The 22,383-nt window shown below is 43.8% G+C and overlaps 1 protein-coding gene across 1 annotated transcript in view; it reads left to right on the top strand.

The window, feature by feature from the left end:
• Positions 1-22,383, top strand: part of MRE11 (MRE11 double strand break repair nuclease) — a 365,919-nt gene that overhangs the window by 147,633 nt on the left and 195,903 nt on the right. Inside the window, exons 10-12 of the mRNA XM_078656972.1 lie at positions 2,935-3,015; positions 13,942-14,068; positions 20,440-20,546. Coding sequence (XP_078513098.1) covers positions 2,935-3,015; positions 13,942-14,068; positions 20,440-20,546 — 315 coding nt within the window. The remainder of the gene's footprint in view (positions 1-2,934; positions 3,016-13,941; positions 14,069-20,439; positions 20,547-22,383) is intronic.

Here is a 22,383-nt window from a genome sequence, read left to right as displayed (position 1 = left end):
AGCACATACAGAACAAAACATTTCATTTGTCTCTTTCTGTTTGGATTAATATCTAATGCTCTCCTTAGGCAGGTTGTTTGAATAGCATTCAATCAATCAATCAATCAAGGCATTTATAGAGCGCACTACTCACCCAGAGGGTCTCAAGGCGCTTGGGGGGGGGGAGGGGGGGGGGGGTGAAGCTACTGCTCGAACAGCCAGATCTTGAGCTTTTTCCTGAAGGAGAGGTGATCTTGGGTCAGGCGGAGGTCGGTAGGGAGGGTGTTCCAGGTCTTGGCGGCCAGGTAGGAGAAGGACCTTCCTCCTGTTGTCGCTCTTCGGATGCGGGGGACGGCGGCGAGGGCGTGGTTGGTCGATCGGAGGTGGCGTTTGGGAGCGTAGAAGTAGAGGCGGTTGTTGAGGTAGCTCGGGCCTTGGTCGTGTAGGGCTTTGTGTGCGTGGGTGAGGAGACGGAAGGTGATTCTCTTGTTGACGGGGAGCCAGTGCAGGTCTCTCAGGTGTCCGGAGATGTGGCTGCGACGGGGGATGTCGAGGATTGTTACCCACTGAGCATATACTGACCAATAAATGGGTTAGGAGTAGACCCATGGAAATGTGAACGGACAAAAGAGCGTCCTGCCACTGTCTGGTTGCACAGCTGGGCACTGTCTTTAACTGGAGGAATCTGGAGATCTAAATAAAAGAGATTGGCTCCCCATCTTCAAGAGTTCCTTCTGAACTGCGAATCATTTCTTTATCATCACATACAAGTTAGCACCACGACTCCTGTAGCGCCACTTCTCCCTCCTCAGAATCCATGAGCGCTCATTTCGCTGCCACTTATTTACTAACGGGCATTAGATCAAGATGAGAAAGAAACCTTTGAGCACTGATTTCCAAACCACATTGTTATGTCAAGTTTAGTTTCCTCGTGAACATAGCCTCTTTGCCATCCTGCTAATTCTATAAGGAACAAATGTCCCAAAGCATGCATAAAAGTTATTGATACTCTGGGTACACAATATTAATACCTAGGAGGTTTTCGATCAATAATTTAAACAATAGTTTATTTGTTTAAAAATTAAAATTGTTTTGTAGGAGTGTGTACCCCTACTGGGCGCAGCAGAACAAGTAGTCGTACAAGTAAACAGGTAAAAAAAGAGAGTTGGTGACATCAAGAATTACATGAAATAAAAAGTCACACTTCTTGTTAAGGACAACACTACTGCACCCAAGAAACTATTTTGCATAACCACACAGGTCAGAGTGGTTCAGTCGACGATGTTTTGATCCAATAAACATATGGGATCACCATCAGGGCAATAAAGTGTTTTTCTAAATCCATAAATCAATATGGTAAATAAAAATCAGTAAATACAAATTACAACGTAAATCATATGGCTACATCTAGGTATGGTATCTAACCATTCGGTCAACGGGAAAGCTATGTAATGCTAGCAATAATTCAGAATAAACGACAATTGCATGTCTCCAGGAACCAGGACAGGACCTGGTATCCAACTTCACAATCAAGGGTTTCGCAACCAAAAGAGAGAGTTGGCTCTTACACCATGGGCCGCTCCTCCATTGGAGCGGAGGAGTGTTGCCCCCCACTTAAATGGGGGCCCTGAGATGACAAATAAAATGGTATTTCATTACCATTTTATTTTTCATCCCCCATCCCGAACAGACCATCAGGACGGGGTCGGACCGCTGCTGAGTGACAGCAGCAGGGGGAGGGTGGGCTGTGTATGCACTGTTTAAAGTGCGTATGCCTTTTGGCCGGACGTCTTGCAATGGCCTGTCACACATGCGCACTCTAAACCGCTCTAAATCAGCTGTTAGAGCAAGTGCATGCCTCGAGAGCGCTGTGGAGTGGCGAATGAAGACCCTTCCTCCAATCAGCCTGCTGCTCTCATGCTGGTGAAAGCTGCGCCCTGATTGTTCAAGAGAGTTTCTTCATGGCCGAGCTACAGTTGCAACTAGGAAGCCGGGAGCGAGGAGGTCCTGTTGAGTAAAATAAGTATCTTTTGTGTTTTTATTTTTATTTTATATGCGCGATTCCCCCCACCCCCTCTCATAGATGCCAGCTGCCACTGTCTAACGCTAAATATGCAAGATTCCAAGTAAACAAACCAAGGCCCAATGTTCTCCTTGCTTAATCAGGAGCTGGCAGGCTCAAACCCATAAAGCCCCGTCCAGGGCACTAGACAGCCAGGGAATTGTGGGTTGTTGACACGGCTGCAAGTACCAGAATTTAACTCTGGGTCCAAAGCATGGGCAGTAACTCACGAGTGCTGTACCATGGTGCAACGAGGTTTGCCGGAGCAAGGGGCCAGCCACTTGTATCCATCCACTGATCACAATTAGGGAATTACCTTTTTCTTTTTTCACCCTGGTGTTGCTCTCTCCATCATGATCTGCTTTTCCCCTCGCCCACCACCTGGCTTTATTTTTATATTATCATACCCCTTCCCATTGGTCACCCGCACAAATTCAATCCGACCCACTCCTCCAGTTGCCCTATAATTTCTGCAGTACATTTAAAAAATATATTTCAATATTTGAGGCTTTTAGTAGGCTCATCAGTGCCTGGTGACCCATGCGTGAAGCTAATAATTGACGCAGCTGCATCATCATACCTTTTTCTTTTTTTGTTTATTTTGCCTGATGCTCACAGCAAAACATGGTAAGTATAGGAGGTAGAAGTTATGATTAAAGAGCTAAGAGAACAAAAATACCACTTTGTGGTGCTAATGTAGACACCCAAAACTAATACAGTTTGGTTGAAATACTTTTTTGTTTAATGCTAAAATAGAAAACATATGCACTCAGTTGTCATCAGGCTGAAAGAGTAAAGTGCTTATTTTTAGTTCATCGGTTTTAGTAATAAAAACGAAAACAAAACTTTCTGGCTAACGTGCTTTATAAACGCACCCTGACTTTACATTTCAGATTGAATCAATGCTTGAAATTGCAGAAAGAGAGCACCTGGGAAACACCCGCCAGCCTGAAAAACCCCTGATACGACTGCGAGTAAGACTTTACTGGTTGTGTTGAAATATAACCGTACTAACTTATGCATTTGAATCTTAATTAAGAATCTGCATTATTTGTTTGAGTTTGTCCTCATGTTTTTTTTCTCTTCAAGTGTGTTTTGCTTTTGTTAAATCTGTTTGTGTAAAATCACTATTTTAATCAGCGATTAGTGTACAATAATATCAGAAACATACATGAAGATAGTCACTGAAGTAATGTATTATGTTGGAGTTTATTGATCTTTTCTAGGCTAGACTCCAACCCTAATAGTAACTAGGTCCTAAAGAAGATGGGATAACAGTGATAAATAATACAGACATCTCCAGGTTGCAAGATGTGTGATTTCAGGTGATTCTCCACACTCATCTAAGGTGGTGCAGTCCCAGACTTCCGCTGGCTAGTCGCTAGAACTAGTGCATGGATTCCCACTGTTCGTCCATACTCGGAGGTTAATGAGCACTGAGGTAGTGGTCATTGGAAAACAGTCGCGTGGGTGAGGGAAGCATTCCCTCTTCCTGAACCAGAGGTTCCACTTTATTACCATTCACTCTTCCGTCAAGAGCTGGGGGGCTGTGCATCTACTGAGAGTACAAAACGTGTGGGCCGTAGAGTCAGATCTGCGCACATCAGCATTCTTGAGCTGAAGGCCATTTTCTGGCGCCGAAAGCCTTTCTGCGCTCAGCTCACAAACAATGCATACTAAGCAGATTGACCCCATACATAACCATGCGTCTTCGCTAGTTTAAGAAAATATATTGTTGCTGGTAAATAACCAGGCACCTTGCACTTGAATGCTTATGGCATTCGCTAACATGTTTTTGTAGAGAGCCAAGTGGTAGTGATGAGTGGAAGCTCAATAAGTTGATTTAATGCTGGACTTTGCACACTTTGCGTTGTGTGACATTGACCAGGGTGTCTTGCTCAGACAATGTTGAAGGTGGCAATTCTTCAAGTGCTAGATGTGCAGATCTTTGTGGTATCTGTTCCTTCAGAATGGACTGCTGTGTGATATGCAATCTGCCTGGTTCAAACAGCACGCCGATTTTTTTTACTCTTTGTTCTGTTGATCAGTGATATGATCATTGAATGTTTTGAAGTATATTTAAAATATCTAGCCCATTCAATTTTTTTTTTAAACCAATACATGCATTATCATTTTAATACATTTGCAAATGTTGTTCCTCCACACCGTGTTTGTTTCCTCTGCCTCTCGGGTTTATTGTGCAGACTGTGGATTCTCTAAATATTTTCGTCTGCTTTAGACTTCACATTTATATCACTTATAAAGCGTACTGTCACCTTACAGGTGTCCTGGCGCTGAAGGCCTTTTCTTAGACAAGACGCAACCTGCTATCGATCAAGCTGAATCAATGAACATTGGGTTACACAGGAAAGAGGCAGGTTTTTAAGGGTTTTCTGAAGTGCAGTAGGTCTGTTGCAGAGCTTAGGGCGCTTGGAAGATTATTTTGAAGCTGAGCAGCTCGGATCAGGACCCGACTGCCCTCTCTGATGTTTTACAGAATTGTGCAACGCAAATGAGTTGTGCAGTTGCTTAATGGAGGCATCTCCCTGGAACGTATCTTTTAAATCTTCTTTGCAGGGACAGAGGACCCTTAACATGAAATGCTCTGAAAACTATGCACAAAGATTTCAAGGATATCTTCCGATTTACCAGGAGCCAATGGAGTTCCTTCATATCACTAGAGGCAGAGAATCTCCTTGGCCTATTTAGTGCCAGCTTTGCATCTGAAGCTTAGACTCGGTACAATCTCTTTATTAGGTCTTGTGATACTCCAAGTAACAGAGTCACAGTAGTCAAGCCTACTAAGTGTCACACTTCGCACAATCAAAGTTTTAGCTTGAGAGGGCATCAGTAAAAGTTTCCTTCAGTCTCAGAGAAGTGCAAAGCAAGTGCCTGCCATTTTATTTACATGGCTCTCAATGGATAGCCTGTTGTCACAGGTGATACTTAAATTGTGCACCGTCTCTGGTTGTTTTAGCTCATTCTCCTTTGTCGGTGGCCAGAGATTCAAAGGAGCCTAGCTTTCTAACTTGATTGGCAGGAGTGTCTTTGGGGCCAAGATCTGGTGGTTGAAATGCCATAACGCCCTCAGTGATCTTTTTCATCTTTTTATCAAATAAATCTGCATGATTATCACATAATGCCTGTGAGGGTTCAGTTACTTGCTTCACTCACTCTGGGTTAGTTAGTTCGCACATGAGATCAATTACCTTTTTATCACTGTTAGGGGATTCAAAAATTGCATTTGCATATTTGTTGGCTTTTGCCTTGCAGACCTCCTTCTTATATTTATTTAGAGCGCTCTTTAGTCGTTTTCTGTTCACATCTGTTTTGGAACTGTCCATTTACTTGCAGGCTTGTTTAGATGTTTTTAAATTAATATTATATTGTCCTATGGGGCTGAAGGTCTGCATCGTATTTTAGTATCTTTCGAGGGTATTTCTCTATCTGGTGTTTCAACAACTTTTTCCACTGCAGCTTCATAATTATCTTCGACTGTTGTCCTGTGATCTTGCAATGTGGCTAGATCGAACAGCATTCCTTGTGTTGGCCTATTCAGTTTATGCCAGGCTTTTCCTTGCCTCATTTTGGCCAATTCTGTATTACAGCCATTTAATTTCTTTATTAATATGGAAGGCCACTAATGCGTATTTGGTCCAGCTCATGGATATAATGCCATCCAATATAATTATTATTTTTGTTGGTTATTTGTTGAGAGCTGGCCCTTTACCGGGACTACAGAGTGCACCAACCCTGTATATTACAAAGGCGGCACAACCAATCAAAAATAGAATAAGAAAACAACAACCAACTGTACATTAGTTCAGTGTACACATCATCCCCAGGTGCATGTATGAAGGTAACCAAACCGCATTCTCACCCCTCCTTCTTGACCTCCAATGCCCCCCACCCACCCCCACAGCAAGTGCATTAGTGGTCCATAATCATGGAAACATCAAAACCCCTAATTGCACATGAAGGTGTGCGCATCCCCTAGACCGCTTACAACTCAACCTGCCCGATGCAAGTGCCTCCCCCCAGAATCTTTCAAACTCTGTTCCTGTGTGAAAGTTTGTTCCATACCTTGTGATTGCGAGCCCTGCTCACTACCCCCAGCCATACCCCCAGCCATCACCCTGTGCATGTCCTTTAAAAATGTGGCCCAAATTTCTGAGATATCCTGCAATTTCTCAACCTGGCGATTTAGTTTTATAAGCGCCTCCTCCGCCAGTGCCCACTCAATAATGGCTTTACACCAAAATGTAATGGAAGAGAACCTTGTGTTGAACCACCCTATGACCACGCTTCTCTTAGCCAATACTAAAGTGACCTGTAGGAACTTTCAGTGCATGTTACTCCCTTTAGGTTGTTTCACAATACCGAGCAGGCGACTCCTTGATGGTCAATGCTGTCACGGCCTGCAGTTGTGTGATCACTGTTGTCCAATAGTCCGGCACCCTGGAGTATGACAAGCCACATACAGGAAGGAAGCACTCTAACCCTCACATCTGGGGCAATCCACACTCCTGTCACCATACATTCGACTAAGCTTAACTGGTGTAAAAATGTGCGTTGCACATCATTGAAGTGCACTAGCTTATATTTAGCATTGCATGAAAGCCGTTTCACCATTTCGCAGGTCACGCTCCATTACGCATCAGTCAGGAGTGTTGCCAGCTCCTTACTCCACGCCCCAATGGTTGCAGGCTCAGTCCTAACCCTTTCCTCCTTGAGGGCTTTATATAGATGCATTACCATATGTCTCACCGCCCAGCCCTCAACAGCCAGTTTCCATCTCTTGGGGCGTATTCGGAAAAATCCGTTCAGATTTTCTGCGCCTTCACAAAAGTTAGGAATTTCTCATCCTGGTAGAGATCACCTCATACCCCCATTCCCTCCCTCGCACTACTGAAATGTCCTCACTATTGCGGCTATAGGTCAGCAACGTCCAGAGGACAAGATCCCTAGCAAAGCGAAGGCCGCTTCAAGACCCTAGTTACCATCTGCAACCACACCTCCATGTCATCCATTACAATTAGTTCCTCTGATGAAAAAACGAGGTCCAAAGTGTCACCACCTTGGTGAGTGGGGCCATCCACCAATTGCCGCAGTCCCAGGATTTCACAAGGGTCCTCTAGTTCCTTGAAAGGGAGTGATAGGTTCTCTTCTGCCCACATATTAAAATCTCCTTCGATGGAGTAGTTTGAGTGGGTAAGAGTTAAGTGGGTAAGGTTTGACATGTGTTGTATTAAAGGTCGCAGGTATGGGAGAACAAAGCCTTTCTTAGATTTTATTGTGTAACCCATTAATTTGGGGCCTGTCAGTTCATTAAGAATAAGAGTGGTAAGGTTGTATTTTTCTTTCAAAATTATGCCCACTCCTCCTTTGCTGTTTTCTCCTGGCCTGTGCAATGTTTGGAAATCTGGTGAACAGGCCTCTCCCAAATCTATGGCTGGAGACGCCCAAGTTTCTTTTATGAACAGTATGTCTCACTTATCGGTTTCTAGCATCAGATTAATCTCTGTAGAGTGTTTTACTAGAAACCTTGCATTTATGAGTCCCCATCTCATTATATGAGATGTTCTATTAATAATGACAGAGGGAGAATCTTCACCTTTCCCCATGGGGGTTCGTATTATTGTATAATAAATATACAGCTTATCTATTTGTAGAAGTTGCCTTGTCTTGTGTAACATATTCTAAGATTTGCGCTGTCAGTAGATAAAGACTGGCAGCATGGCTGGCACTGTGTGCGGACGGGTGCAGACGTGCTTGCCTTGCCAGCAGTGCATTCTCTGCGCCGTTGCGCTACCATCTTCATTAAATAGTTCCCTCCCAATGGAGACTAGACCACTGACCAAAATGGGGATAAACATTTTTCACTTTGATTAAGGCAGGTTATCAGTATTTCATATTCAATGCAACTCAATTTATTACGTTTGTCAACATAAAAACGCTTTAGAAACTCAATTTTCCCCTTTGCTATGTGCAAACAATTCTGTTTCCAGTGCCCTGTGCAATTATCGCTAGCAGCAGCAGTGAACTGTCACAACATGACCAGATTGTGGCGGAAAATGCACAAAAAATTATTTAAAGACAACAAACTATTAACACCTACAACTACTACTATCAGTATCTCATATGTTTTATTATTGTATTTATCTATTTTAGGTTTTTGTGATGATTTGTGTGCAGCTTTTTGGTGTCTCACAGCAAGGGGCACGCTGTTAGATAAAAGTTCTGAAGGTATAATTGGAAGGTTTTAATTGTCAATTGCCATTCTAGCCCATCCATGTGAGGGTGATATAGAGAGAGTTAAGCGAACGGTTGAACATGTCTAGGTAGTGTTGAGTGGTCTTGTTTCCAAATTTGTCAAGAGATTGCTTGCACAGTGACAGAAAGATACATCCTTGGTTTACTGAGGTTCATAGATCACTGTGACAGCCAAACTATTTGGCATGTGCTTCTGACTATGCAGAATAACACCTGCCTGTAAATTGTGTCTTCACAGTTGTGCTGGGTTTTTGCACAAAACAATACAAGTGGGTCTCATTTGTCCCTTAGGGGCTCCACTTGGATTTTGTTTTACAAGGATTGGGGCAAACTATCAAGAAAGACTGCTCTTTACGACTGCTTCTCACCAAATGTTAAATAAAACACACTATGCTAAACAAATATCCTCTGAATTTTGGTGAAATAAATAGAGCTATATTTAAATAGCACATGAGCACACCGTCAATCAGGCTCTTTAAGTAAAACTATATTTGGGTTGAAGTCCCAGTGCTCCACCCACGTTGAAGATGAAGAAACTGACCAGCTAGTTTTCATGCATGATTGTAAAATATCTGTTGTAGGAAAACGAGGCAGTATCTGTGAGGCCTGCACAAATAACATGTCACATTTGTCCTTCACTGGGAACCAAACACGCTAGTGTAGCGCCTGACTCTGAGGGTAGCGTTGCAGAGCAGTATAAGGCTTACTCAAGGGAGGTGGTGTGGGCTAGTAATTGCCATTACAGGTGTGCAGAAATAACACTCAATAATTGATTGTCCAGTCTGTACTTTGCTTTATAAAAGTAAGAGTACAGTTATTAAACACACACACTACTTAATACTATGCACCAATTTACAAATATACATAAGCTGTTGGAATTACTTTGTGACATTGCATAACATCTCCACCTCTCCTGCAGGGGGTGGGGTCTAGTACCACCACTCCCATGTATGCACATCACCTTGCCCCCTAATGCAATGGGTTGACACAACCAGGAGTGAGGGCCCTGCCAACTGGCACCATCCCAGTGGCGACCCACCCCATCATCTCAACAAACATTAAACATAGGTACACCTGCCCTGGGGACACAAAACCCTGACTGAGCATCTCATACTGACCATACAGTATACACCTCTACATCTTAGGGGCTAACAGTCTGGGTTGCTCCTCCCCTAATGCAGTAGCAAGAAGACATGTTTCTGCATCACTTTAAATGAGGTACTTATCATAGATGATGACAATTATAATGTATTGCAATAACAGCCTCTAAAAGGGATCACATCTAAAATCACAGGATTACGCAAACACAGCCAGACACCCTAGCAGGAATGCCCAGCAACTTAACCCCATTTGGTTTATGACTCCACCTTACACAGGTACTTAATATTACACGTGTGACTTACAGTCCCTCTAAAAGAAATAATATTGGTAAATGCCCTTCTCGTGCAGTTGCACCTCTTCACCTCCAGGGGATGCCCTTCTCCAGACATCCCCAGCACAGCCTTTAACCCATTGATGCAATCCTTAAGGCACCCCCCCAGCTGTAGAACGAAAGTTATAGCCCAGGGGAATAGTAATTGCTGGCTGAGCCCTTGAGGGGTTGTTTCTTTTAAGTCCCCATGAGACTTGGGAAGGGACTTTCTTCCTTTGTGCTGGGGGAGACTGCATTGCTCCTGCAGCTCTCCCTGCACCCTGTCACACATTTGGCGGTGACCCCATCCTCCTGGGGCCACCGCGAACCGAAGAAAAGCTGTTTTCCCTTGTAGGCCAGTCTGGGCCTGCAAGGCATTATGGGGCGGTTCTCCTTGGCTCCGTGAATATCCTATCAGCGGCTCCCCCTGCGCTGGGAGAGCCGCGGTGTGGGCCTTTGGCCGTGTCTTCCCTTCGTTGGAGGGTCCGGTCCCACCCGGTCCCCCAGGTGAGCGATACAGCTCGGGGAGCCCACCCCTGGCTATTCCTGGTGTTTTCGGGGCCTATTCACACCCAGGCCCCTCGCACCTCCTCTCCGTGGCCCCATTCCCACCCGGGCACCCCGTCTGGCCTTCTGGGTGGAGAGCTGCTCGGGGAACCCACACCCAGCAGCTCCCACCGGCTCTCCGCCTGGCCAGCACCCTCGCGTGCTGCCACGGAAGTCGGCACTCCGGTTCTGCTCTGCCCGCTCCGGCGGGCATACACGAAGCTGCATCCCTGCTCCAACGGGTCTTCGGGGGAGTGCAACGGCATTCCCCCTCCCCCCCCCGCCTTCCCGCTACCACGGAGGAGTGCGATGGCACTCCCCCCATCGCATCTTCACTTAGGGGCCCAGGACACATCACTTTCCAAATTGTAGTAAGTCAACATCTCACTATAACAAATTTTAATTATTGCGAGAATAATTCTTTCAACTATCTATAAAATATTAGACATGATGTGTATCATTTCTATTTACCTATAGAGGATGCAGTGGCCTGTCTTTACCTACTCTCTATCAACTCTTGTTGGATAAAAGCAAGAGGGCTTTATCCAATATCACAACTCCTGCATAATTAATGTGGATCGCTAGAAGAATAGAGATAAAAGAAAAACCAGCTTGTCCACCGAGTTATAATCACTCAACTTGTGACTCTAAATCAGAGTGCAATACAACATGGTATCATTCGTAATGACTTTACAGAAACTGAGGAACTTGCCTCCATGGACTGTGTATGGCACAGTACAACAACAGATACTTTGTGTTTTCCTTGAAATTAAATGAAACCAACTGACACAATGTGTACTTATTCATCCTACTAAAGACTGCTCTAACTAGCAAGATGTAACAGTGTAACTTAAAAGGACTTACATTCACTGATTGGCTACCCGTCTTCCTGAGAATTTAGTGAGCGGGGTTCAGTGTCTGCCGGCGGATCGTTCGTCTGTAGGCTAGCTATGCATGGAAAGATAATCCTGGTTGAGGCATCCTATTACTGGACCAGAATGACTCCACAATATAAGACCGCTCACCACAGTAGTCCAGAGGCCATGTTTAAATTCAGTTGTGCTCCGGGTCTGAGCATGGGTGCTGAGAGCTCGACCAAGGTCGTAACATCGAGATGAACGCACCAGTGTTGTTTCTGATGGTACTGACATGTATGAAGGGCCGTGCATGTAGAGATCATTATACATATAGGCTACCAAGATTATTTTACCTTTCCCTCCCATTTGCATGTATATGTCATGGTGCATTTTGCCAAAGAAACCCTGAAAGCAGTGGAGGGATTCACAATGTTACTTCTGAGTCTGAGTCGTTTGGACATCAGATGATTCTAGATTCAGAGGAAGATGACACAAATAGCATACAGGTACTTAGCCTTGTGTCAGCTGCATTCGATGTATTGTGCTCTCCTGTGAGGTGTTTTAAACACTCTGGACCACACTCTTGGTCAGAGGATTTTGAAACAACTCAGCAATGATGTCAGTCCAAGGGTGTGTAGCTACTGTTCAAGACTCGGAGAAAGTGTAGCATTTTATCCACAACTCACACGTCTACATTGTGTGCCTTTCACCACCAAAGGGAAGACAGGCTTCCATGAACATCCTTTGGAGACCACAGCAGAGGCAGGATTGAATTCTAATAGTTTACAGGAGCAGATGTGTGGGTCGTGCCAAAGATAAATCTATAATTTAGGATGGACGAGTAAACATTTATAGTTAAATTGGCTAGAAATTACTGCCCCTTCTGCCCCATTACCAGATTTCCTGGCGAGCCACCAGTCTGCTTTCTCCCCTTATAGGGTTTCACTCATATCGATCTATTTAGTTGTAGTAGTTGTGCTCTTCTAATTGGTATCTGTGGTCTAGGCTGCAATGTCACCAAAAAATTCTGACATGCTCCTACAATTAAGTATATTGAGATATATATAACTAGCGTCTCTGAGTCCTGATTTTACACTTGCATTACATACTATTGATGTGTAAGACCCTCTTTGAGGGCCCATGGCACAAGCAGGGATTACTGGGCTTCAGCTGTGGAAGTTAAGATGGTTTCTCTGGGGTGGTGGTGTTAGAATGCTCAGTAGTAGTGTATTTATCAGGTGCAGATTGAATCTCACCCTGTTGCTATCTTCCTTTAGTGTTGGTTAGTCTCTTACCACTATCGAGTGGAATCAGTTCACAGATTGGCATCACCTGCATGGGCTTTGTGCGCCCCGGCACACACTGATTAATTAACAGTGCACCGGCCGGCATTTCCTCATGTCTCCTGCCTTGGGTGCTATGGCCGTGTACGCTCCCACTTTGGGCGCTGAGGCTGCATATGGCAAAGCACCTGCTCTGGGTCCTTTGGCACACGGGTACAAAAGGCTTCCGTCCTGATGCTGCTTTGCCCTGACCAGACCAAAGGTAAGTCTCTTGGACCTCATGATCATGATGACGAGCCCCGCTGGGGCTGGCAAGTCCTAGACAGAACCCAGCTTTGACAGACTGGATACAACTTTAGCAGTTGCATCCTGCACCCTGGCTGAGCACGCCTTGGAAGATGTAGCCTTCTTGGGCCAATGATACTTTGGCATTCCCAGCCCTGCGCGCTCTAATTGCAGCCTGGTTCAGTGCTACCACGCTCAAGCCGATGCCAGTATGCTGTTGCCACTAAGCTACATACAAAAGGCATGACATGGACAGTAGTCAAACTTAAGAAGAGCCATAAAATTAAACTTAACCTGCCCATCTGACACCCCTGCTCAACAAGCTGGTATATCGAGTACTTCACTTTGCCCGTGCATGCCAGGTTAGCATGATACCAGGACTAAAATTCAAAAGTCAAGTTACCATATACACTTATTCGGGCATTCACGGCAAGAAAACATGCCTGTACACTATGTAGAAAACACTCCCGTCCAAACACACTGTGTTTTTGTGATCCACTAGAGCAGTGGTTCGTAATATGTGATCAGAGGACCGCTGTGTGTGGGGGTGGGGGGAGGGCTCAAGGCCTAGTTAGGCGGTCTGCAACTGTTTTACACAATTAAAAAATAATAACTTGAGTTAATAAAAATTAATAAAGCATATTCAAAAAAGGAGCAAAACTGAAAAATTGAAAACTTTATATTTGATTGTGAATTACAAAATATTTCAAGATTTGAGCATTTGTTTGGTCTCTACTTGTTTTGTATTTTTGTGTATTGTTTTGAGGTCCAAATCATCGAAATTGCTTAGGACGGGGGTCCCTGGCTTCCTATAATGACTTAGTGGGGGCCCCCAGATCCCAGTCATGATTCAGTGAGGGTCCACAGAAGTCAAAAAGTTAACAACCTCTGCACTAGAGTCAAAACAAGCAGCTTCTTTTGTAGGAATTCATATCCATCTGGATATGCTGTAGGAGGACATTGTTCACTTGTGTGATGAATGTGGCTCTGCCAGAGTACCACAGAAGATTGGGTCGAATTTTGAAATGTGAAGTAATTAGTATAAAGTAGATTTGCTTGGTTAACATTTTATTGCCCTGTGCCATTACATACTAGGCTTGGTTTCTAGTGCTCTCAACCTAATTGTTCCTTGACAGTTTTCTTTCCATTACCATAATCATTTTACACATAGTATTATGGGGGAATGGTTAGTAATTTTCAACCTCTTGTAACATCTACTCTCATTTGTTCTAAATTTACATTTAGGTAGATTACAGTGGCGGCTTTGAACCCTTTAATGCCGTTCGATTTAGCCAGAAATTTGTGGATCGAATTGCCAATCCTAAAGATGTCATTCATTTCTTCAGGCATAAAGAACAGAAGCCTAAGAAAGGTAAGGAAGAACAAAATTATTCTTCAATTCGCAAATGTATTTCGGTGAACGGTGACTGTTAATGACTGCTGAATTTCTCTGTGAATGGGATAAAGGCATCGGAGTGCTTCACTGCGACATAGGGAAGTCTGACTGTACGCTTGAAGCTGTTTGGCATCCTTTTGTATCTGGCATCACAGTAAGGCCAATGGGGGTGATTGTGTTAGTTTCTATTTCTAATTATTGTATGTGGAACTACCTCTTGACAAGAAACACTTGGCTATATTGTGCCTAGGCTGTACATGAGTACGTGTGCCCAGTGGTAGAAAAGGCTTTGGGAAAGTGCGGATTAGGAAATACAGTTGGCGCTTTGTGGAAGTCTGTTAAATCTAAATTGTTTGCTGATGCCCTGTGCTTTTTATATTTATAACAACACAATGTCTTTCTCTATGAATTGTGTAATACTTAGTGGAGGAATTAACTGTGTTCTGGAGAATTGGAGTTGTTCACTTTCTCTCTTTACAATTATTAAGTAAACAAGGTTATTACATTTTAAAACATAGATATACTTTTGTAATTTATCTTTACTTCGGCACTAGTAAAGAATGTAAAGAAAATATGTAGTTTAAACTTGACTCATCAAGAGCTTTGAAGAGTCAAATAGAGTTAACAGTACCTCTTCTAAAAGCATGTTCAACTTTTCAAACACCCTTTCTCGGGAGACGTTTTCAGCTACTGCTTCCTTTATCATTGCAAAATCTATGTGGGTCTCTTAAGTGTGACTCAGTACCATAATTGTGCTGTGTTTGTCATCCAGAGTCCTGGATTACCAGTGAATGTGTATAAAATATTTGTGGGGACAATCTACTCTTCCCCTGAAGCCCTCACATGACTGAAATGCCATTTAACAATGACAATCTCCCCTTCAACCAGTGCAGCTTCCATTTCTTTTCCATTATCTTCTTAGTTGTAGTTAATAAGCCGATTGCTATCCAAATCAGTAAATTAATGGACCCTAAAGGCACTAGTGTAACAAGCCATTGCTCCCGAGCACAGGGTCAGCTCCTGCAGCCCACCAAAGCCAGTCAGAGTCAATGATCCCTAAGAGAAGTGAATCAGAGATCCTTGGGCAGAAATCAAATCAGATCCTGAAGTCACAAATACACTGAAACCTGTACACTTGCAGCCTAAACCTGAAGAAGATGCTATAGTCATCCACTCCAGTACCAACTACAGCAAGAATGCCTTAGGAAGGAAATTGGGTGACCCTGTCTCCATGCATTTCTATGCATTTTTAGGTTAAGTGTTGCTGTCATCTAGTTTCTAAAGAAACTGCCTGGTGCATGATAGCCAACCAAATGGCTTTGAGTTTAAACTCACCTGTTGACTTTCCTGGCCTGACATTCATTAGGTTTCTTCCCTGTAAAATTGAGGCCTGCAAATGTGGTGGATAGAGAAAAGATAAAGTAGTGGTTGCCCCCCTCACTGGGGGCTCCCTTATGAAATCCTTCAAGTAGAACACTGGTTTCACCATTCTTGCAACATGTCACTGGCTCGTGACAGATGGTGAGAGCCGGGACAGGGAGCAGGAGTGGCCGTGTGCTGTCCACATATTAAAGACAGTTCTTTAATTACCTGCCTGTCCGTGTTGATCCGCACAACACATTTTGGCAATGAGGATGGGATAATAACCCAGGCCTGCAAAGCACAATGAATTAGCACCTTGGATAACCAATAAATTGTTTTTGGATGACTCATTTAGCTTTCTCACTCTGTGAGTGAGCCTAGTGGTCCTTCAAGGGAAGTGAGGTAGCTGCTACTGAAGCCTGTCACCCACCTGCCCCCATCACCTCCATCTGGAACTTCTTTGGCTTTTGGAATGGGCAGCATATTCTGTTCACATTGCGATGAGAGTTTGGAGCAGACTGGTGGTCTTCCCCTGACACTTCTTGAAGGTGGTGTGAAGGAAGCTCTGAGCAATCGCAGAGGTATATGCCCAAATGCAGGAGAGGGGCTCTTGCAGTCAAATAAATGGACCAGACAGGCCAACATTGCTAGCTTTTTAAATATAGGAAGGCAGAGTGGCATTAAATGACCACTCCAAGCAAAAGGCGTGGCTAATTTGAGACTGGGCACCCCCTCTAAAACTACAAAACCTCTGACCGAGTTCTAAAATTGGCACAAAAGAGTACAGAGGTTAAGAGGAGGAGATTTGAATCGCGAAGTTGAGTCTTGAATGTTGAACTATGTAAAATGTTTCGATTATTATCTTAATGCTGCAAAGTATCATTATTTTCAAAAAGTTGTACCGAGTTTGCCTCGACTTAACTCCCGTGAGTTGATGTATTTTTTGATGAATCCTGTGTGCATGAGTGATAGTTTTCAGCCTAACGAATTTAAGATTCATTTAGGATTTTTTTTAAAGGTTAATTGATACATTTGTGATAAAAATAAATAAATAGGGATTATGTGATTTTTAAAACTGCAAAACATAATAATTATTAAAATGGCGATTAAATAAAACAAAAGCAGATGACTGGATATTCTCAAATTAAACTCTACTGCTGTCAAATGCATGAGGGGATTACATTTGATATTTTCTTGCTTCCTACAACAATGAGCCAACCATGTGAAAATCAGTCTTGATCCCATCCCTAAGGCGGGTAATGCCCCCTCTAAAACTGAACACAAACAGCCTCAGGCCTTATTAGGAATCATCCAGGTTAGAGGTTCAAGTGTTAAGTTTGTTATAAGTATGCCCAGCAGTGGGCGTTACTAAAAAGTTCTGAATTTCCTCCTAACTGGCCATGTGGCTTGCGAGCATTCAGAATACAGCTGGGAGACTCGCACTCAACCTTTTCCAAGCACCCACATCTCCTACCTCAGAGACATCCACTGGCTCCCTATACACAAACGTGCACAGATCAAATTACTCACACATACATGCAAAGCACTACACAATTTTGGCTCAGCCTACCTGAACGACCACATCAACTTCCACACCCCTACCAGACAGCACAGCTACCTTCCTATTTGCCCCTGTCATCTGAAAAGCAAGAGCCGTTAGCTGCCCCTTCTCGTACCTGGCTCTTGAAGCCTGGAACGTACCTTTACATTGAGTCCGCCAGCTCAGTGCCAGAATTCTGAAAGATACTGAAAGCTTGGCCTTTCTCCTAGGACCCTGATAGGGCAGCTAGCAAACCCCTATTCTCATCAGGGCTAGGATACCCGCATGGGTGAGATGCAGCTTTACAAGTACACTTAACATAGCAATAGAATGGTTGGGGTCTCCAGATCACCACCAGTGCTGTGCTGGGAAGTTTGCCGTAGATTCTTGATACTGGTTTTAGGAGGTCTTTATCAGGCTAAATAGCAGTGATTCCAGTCTCTGTTTTTGCTTCTGCTGTTGCTTTGGAGTTTAATTGACTCATATTTTGCGTTCCTCCAGTACCTACGTGTTTTACTGTGTCAGCACCATTTTGGTGCTCACATTGCAATCAGGGTTACTTCGTCCCGGTTGTGGGAATTGGGGTGTTTTCCCTGAAATGTCCAACACTGGCATAGTATGAACTCTGAAAACTGACACCAAGTAAACCCTTTAGCTCTTGACTCTTAGGGTAGATGGTGTGGGGTCAGACCCAACCCAGAAACTCACAAAGTGATTGTTAGATTGTTGACCCAGTGTTTTAATACTATCAGCAAAAGTACTTATTCAATCAGAAATGCAATACCACACCAACAAATCTTGATTGATGCAGGAATAAAAGCAATTTCTGGAATTACAAGCCAGTATTTGGCAGACAAAGCTTCGCTGTGTATACAGCGATTCAGGCTTTGTCTAGGTTTTTAACCATATTATCTGTCCTTAAAGTCCCTTGAGCCAAACAATGCACCAAAAATGCTGTTACAGTGATTCTGACTATGCCCTTAGTGTGCCCTAAGTAGGATTGTTACTCTCTGCTCGCAGTGATTGCGCAGTTCATATGGACCAATTCCTATGCTTTAAGAGTGGTTCATAGACCCAATGCTCATCGCGTCATATGACTGCATCATATATAAGCTCAATGACAAAAATTCCACTTGTTTGATAGAAAATGGGGTTGATTTGTTATGACACACGTAATGGGTATACTGTGCCCTTTCCTCAGTAAGAATTGGGCCATTCAGTACTGCTGAACCTTTCCGGCATCATGTGATCTCTGATTCTCCATAATCCACTGTGATAGCCTTTTGAATTTTTTATATTTCTTTTTTCTGAAGCCCAATTTGCTCCTTGTCTGAGTCCGTATTTTACCCTCTCTACTGCTCTCTTCACCTCTCTTCCTACATCTCTCCATCCTCATCTTGCCTTCCCACTCTTCATGTCCACTGTGTGTTTCTGCTTGAGATAAGATGATGTGGTTAATTGAGTTTTAGCCCTTATTTTGGGATTCATATATTCGAATTGTCCCTCCCATGGAGCATAGCCTTTTTCCTGTATTTCTCCGCAATTGCTCACTTTCTATAGACAGGCCTTTAAATCTTGTTTTATCTTGTCATATTTGCAGTGCATTCAAAGACTGAGGTCAAATGTCAGGCTCTGTCTTCCATGGGAGCTTGGTATTTACTGTTTTTCTCTATCTTCAAAGTGAGAGGTTATGTATGTGACAATCGTACAGTGGAAGGAAAGGTTTTATTCTAGCACACAACAAAACTTAAATGTCTGTAAATTAACTGTTTAGATTTTTCATAAAATATCAGAATTAGGAAAGCACAAATGAAGCACAATTCTGAAGTGTGGTGGAAACAAATATGTTAATACAATCAAAACAAATCAGTACACTAGGTGATGACATTTTGACACATTACCATGTGTGTGCTGTATACTTTTATCAGTAAAACTGAATGTCTATCCCACTGCAATGGTGATTTCAATTTAAAATGTGTTCTCTGTAATGGGAGTGTGCGACTGCACCTTGCATACACCACTTCATGCCCCTCCACGACACACCACTCCATTCTATGATACTCCACCCCATTTTACGACATGCCACTCCATTCTTCGGAACTCCACTTCATGTCACTTCACTCTACACCACTCCACTCTAGGATACGCTGTTCCACTCTACGACATGCCACTCCATGCTTAAAAACTCCACTCCATGTCACTTCAGTCTACGCCATTCCACTCTACGATACACTACTCTATGACATGTCAATCTATTCTCACCACTCCACTCTACGTCCCTCCACTCTAAGGCACTCTTCTCCACTCTACTCTACGACAGTCCACACCACTCCAATCTGTGCCACTCTACTACACGCCACCCTACTCTAAGACATGCCATTTCACTCTTAAGCTCCTCACTCTACGTCCCTTCACTCTACTCCACTCTATGAGACTATACTCCCTCCACTGCACTCCGCGCCACTATACGGTACTCCAATCTAGGCCACTCCTTGACGCTTCAACATTCTACGAAACTCTGCCACTCCATTCTATGACTCTTTAGTCTATGACACTCTCCTCCACTTTTGCCACTCCACTCTGACATTCTAGTACTCTGTATACTGCCAAAGTCTACTACACTCTATGCCACAACACTCTACTCCACGGTACGCAACTCCCTCTACCCCTCTGCATGCCAGTTCACTCAACTCTATACCACTGTACTTTACCACACTCTCCTCCACTCTACGACACTCTGTGCCACACCCCTCTCTAACACTACTCCAATCTATGCCACTCCACTGTACGACACCCTACGCCACTCTCTCTCCACTCTACACCCTTCCACACTATTTCACTCCACTCACTCATGACACTCTAAGCCATTTCATGCTACTCCACTCTACAACACTCTACGCCACTACACTCTGTGCCATTCCTCAACACTCTACTCCACTCCATGACACTCTACTCCACTCCATGACACTCTACTCCACTCCATGATGCTCTACTCCACTCCATGATGCTCTACTCCACTCCATGATGCTCTACTCCACTCTACGACACTCCACTCTCCTCTCTGCCGTTAACTTTTAGCCATGCTATTCAACAGCCACTCATGAGTAAAAAATGGCTAAAAACATTGGCAAAGCTAATTGCTCTTGAAAGGGTGAGACCAATTTGCTTTGCCATTGCTTGTGTCAGTCAACAGCGTGCTGGAAAAGTTAAGAGCCTGGGCCTTCCTTAAAAGGTTGTAATTTGTCTCTGCTGTGAATATTGGGTTCAGTGAGTTCCACAGCATGGGCCTCTGAACTGCAATAGATCTGCTTTACTGCTTTTTTTCAGTTTGAAGGCTCCTTGAGACAGAGTTTGAGTATATATTCGTCTCTTTCAACACCTTTAGCAAAGAAGGCTGATGGATGGGTAAGTATAGAAGGGTAACTTGTTTGCTTGTGTTTTCTAGGAGATGAAGAAATCAATTTTGGCAAATTTGTTACAAGGCCCAGTTCAGACTCAACAACACTGAGGGTGGAGGACCTTGTGAAGCAATACTTTCAGACTGCAGAAAAGGTACATTTGCCACTGTCCTGTTGGAGTCTTTATTTTCTTCCTTTGGCAATCCCTCAGAATTTAATACTGAAATGGAGATTATTTAAATGTGCAAACAATCAAGCATGTACTAAACGAAAATAAAGCTAGCTCATACGTGAAAATGTGATTATTACCATTATCGAGCACAGCTGCTTATAGCCAAGCATTGAATTGATACTGAACTTTCCAGTTCTGACGTTCTTTGATATATATATGTGTAATATACGTGAAATCAAACATACTATTTATACTTCAAAGAAGTATAATAGTGATAGAAACACGGGATGAACAATCTGGGTGCTTTAAACAATTGACTTGATCTAGATGGAATATTTTAAAGTTTACCAGTTCTCATGCTTTTTTTAGTAGATTCATTTAATTGCCAGTTTCAAGTAACAAGCATACCGTATGTCATACAAGTCATAGTGACAGTGGTAGATGCAAAATGTACAGTATCTCCGTTATCCATTGAGACTACTGACTGATTAAAAAAATCGTCAGCTACCAAGAAGGAAAACAGCATGTTCCAAAAACTGGAAACCGCCTCACACCGAGAATCTCATTCCTGTGTTAGAGAAGCATCAGCCCAGCCGGTGAGAGACCCCTCTGTAGTCCCTGGCTTTGAGAAGGAAGTTGGTGTGCAGAAGAATGCTAAGGGCGAAAGTGGTCCGCCTCAGATGACACAATCATAATGCCAGGAAGATATATATTATGGAAGAATAGTCAGGGGTACTCCCAGGAGCCCGCAGGCCAGCTATGGAACCCATTGGCGATGCACTCCTTGACTTCCAGGATGCAGGGCTTCTCTTCAGCATATATTAGAAAATCCTGAATGGTTGTGTCCCAGCAGCCTGGCAGAGGGTGCCATCTTAGACCACGTGTTTTCTCTCTGTGGAGCGGTGTGACCTCTGATTGCACCCATTTTATGACCTCAGACCTCCACTGCGCGATGGAAGGGGGTGTACGTGACTTCCATTTCATATCTGTTGATCGTTTAGCCAAAAGTAACCAGGCTAGATCCATAAATCTTGTTGTGGCATTTTAGGTCAAGCCTAGGCAGCGCACATGCGATGTTTGCAAGACCTGCTGTATTCGGTAAAAGTACTTTAATCCCGCCTGCTGCTACCATAGGTTGAGTTCAGTGTCGCTCTTCTTTGTTGCCTCCTAACTGGTTCGCGTAGCCAATACGTCACTTCCGATTTTTGGCTGAGGAGCACCGGCTTACTCTTTTATTGTTTATCTCTTGTTTGGGAGAACTATTTTTCTCTACGTATTCATGAGTGTGTTATTTACAAGCGAAACTGATTATCATAAGGGCACTTTTCACTAGTGCAACTGTGTGGCCAGCTCTCTCGCACTCTTAGTGCATGCCATGCTACTTCTCTCCTCCCTCCTCTTGTGTTTTTTTTGCGTTGCGGCACCCAGAGGAGCTCTACTGTGTGCCCTGCCCTCTCGTACTTTTCTTGCATGGCTTGCTGTTCCTCTCCTCCCTCCTCTTGTTTTTTTTTCTGTTGTGGCACCGTACTAACAGTATTGTGTGGCCAGCTCTCTCGCACTCTTAGTGCATGCCATGCTACTTCTCTCCTCCCTCCTCTTGTGTTTTTTTTGCGTTGCGGCAACCAGAGGAGCTCTACTGTGTGCCCTGCCCTCTCGTACTTTTCTTGCATGGCTTGCTGTTCCTCTCCTCCCTCCTTGTTTTTTTTCTGTTGTGGCACCGTACTAACAGTACTGTGTGCCCAGCTCTCTCGTACTCTCCTCTTGTTTTTAGGTTTCGCCCTGGCGTTGCAACTGCGTAGCAGTTGCTCCGCCCAAGGGC

The sequence above is a fragment of the Lissotriton helveticus genome, chromosome 8 (assembly GCF_964261635.1).
Source record: "Lissotriton helveticus chromosome 8, aLisHel1.1, whole genome shotgun sequence".
NCBI classification, from domain to species: Eukaryota; Metazoa; Chordata; class Amphibia; order Caudata; family Salamandridae; genus Lissotriton; species Lissotriton helveticus.
This window is presented reverse-complemented; position numbering and strand designations above follow the sequence as displayed.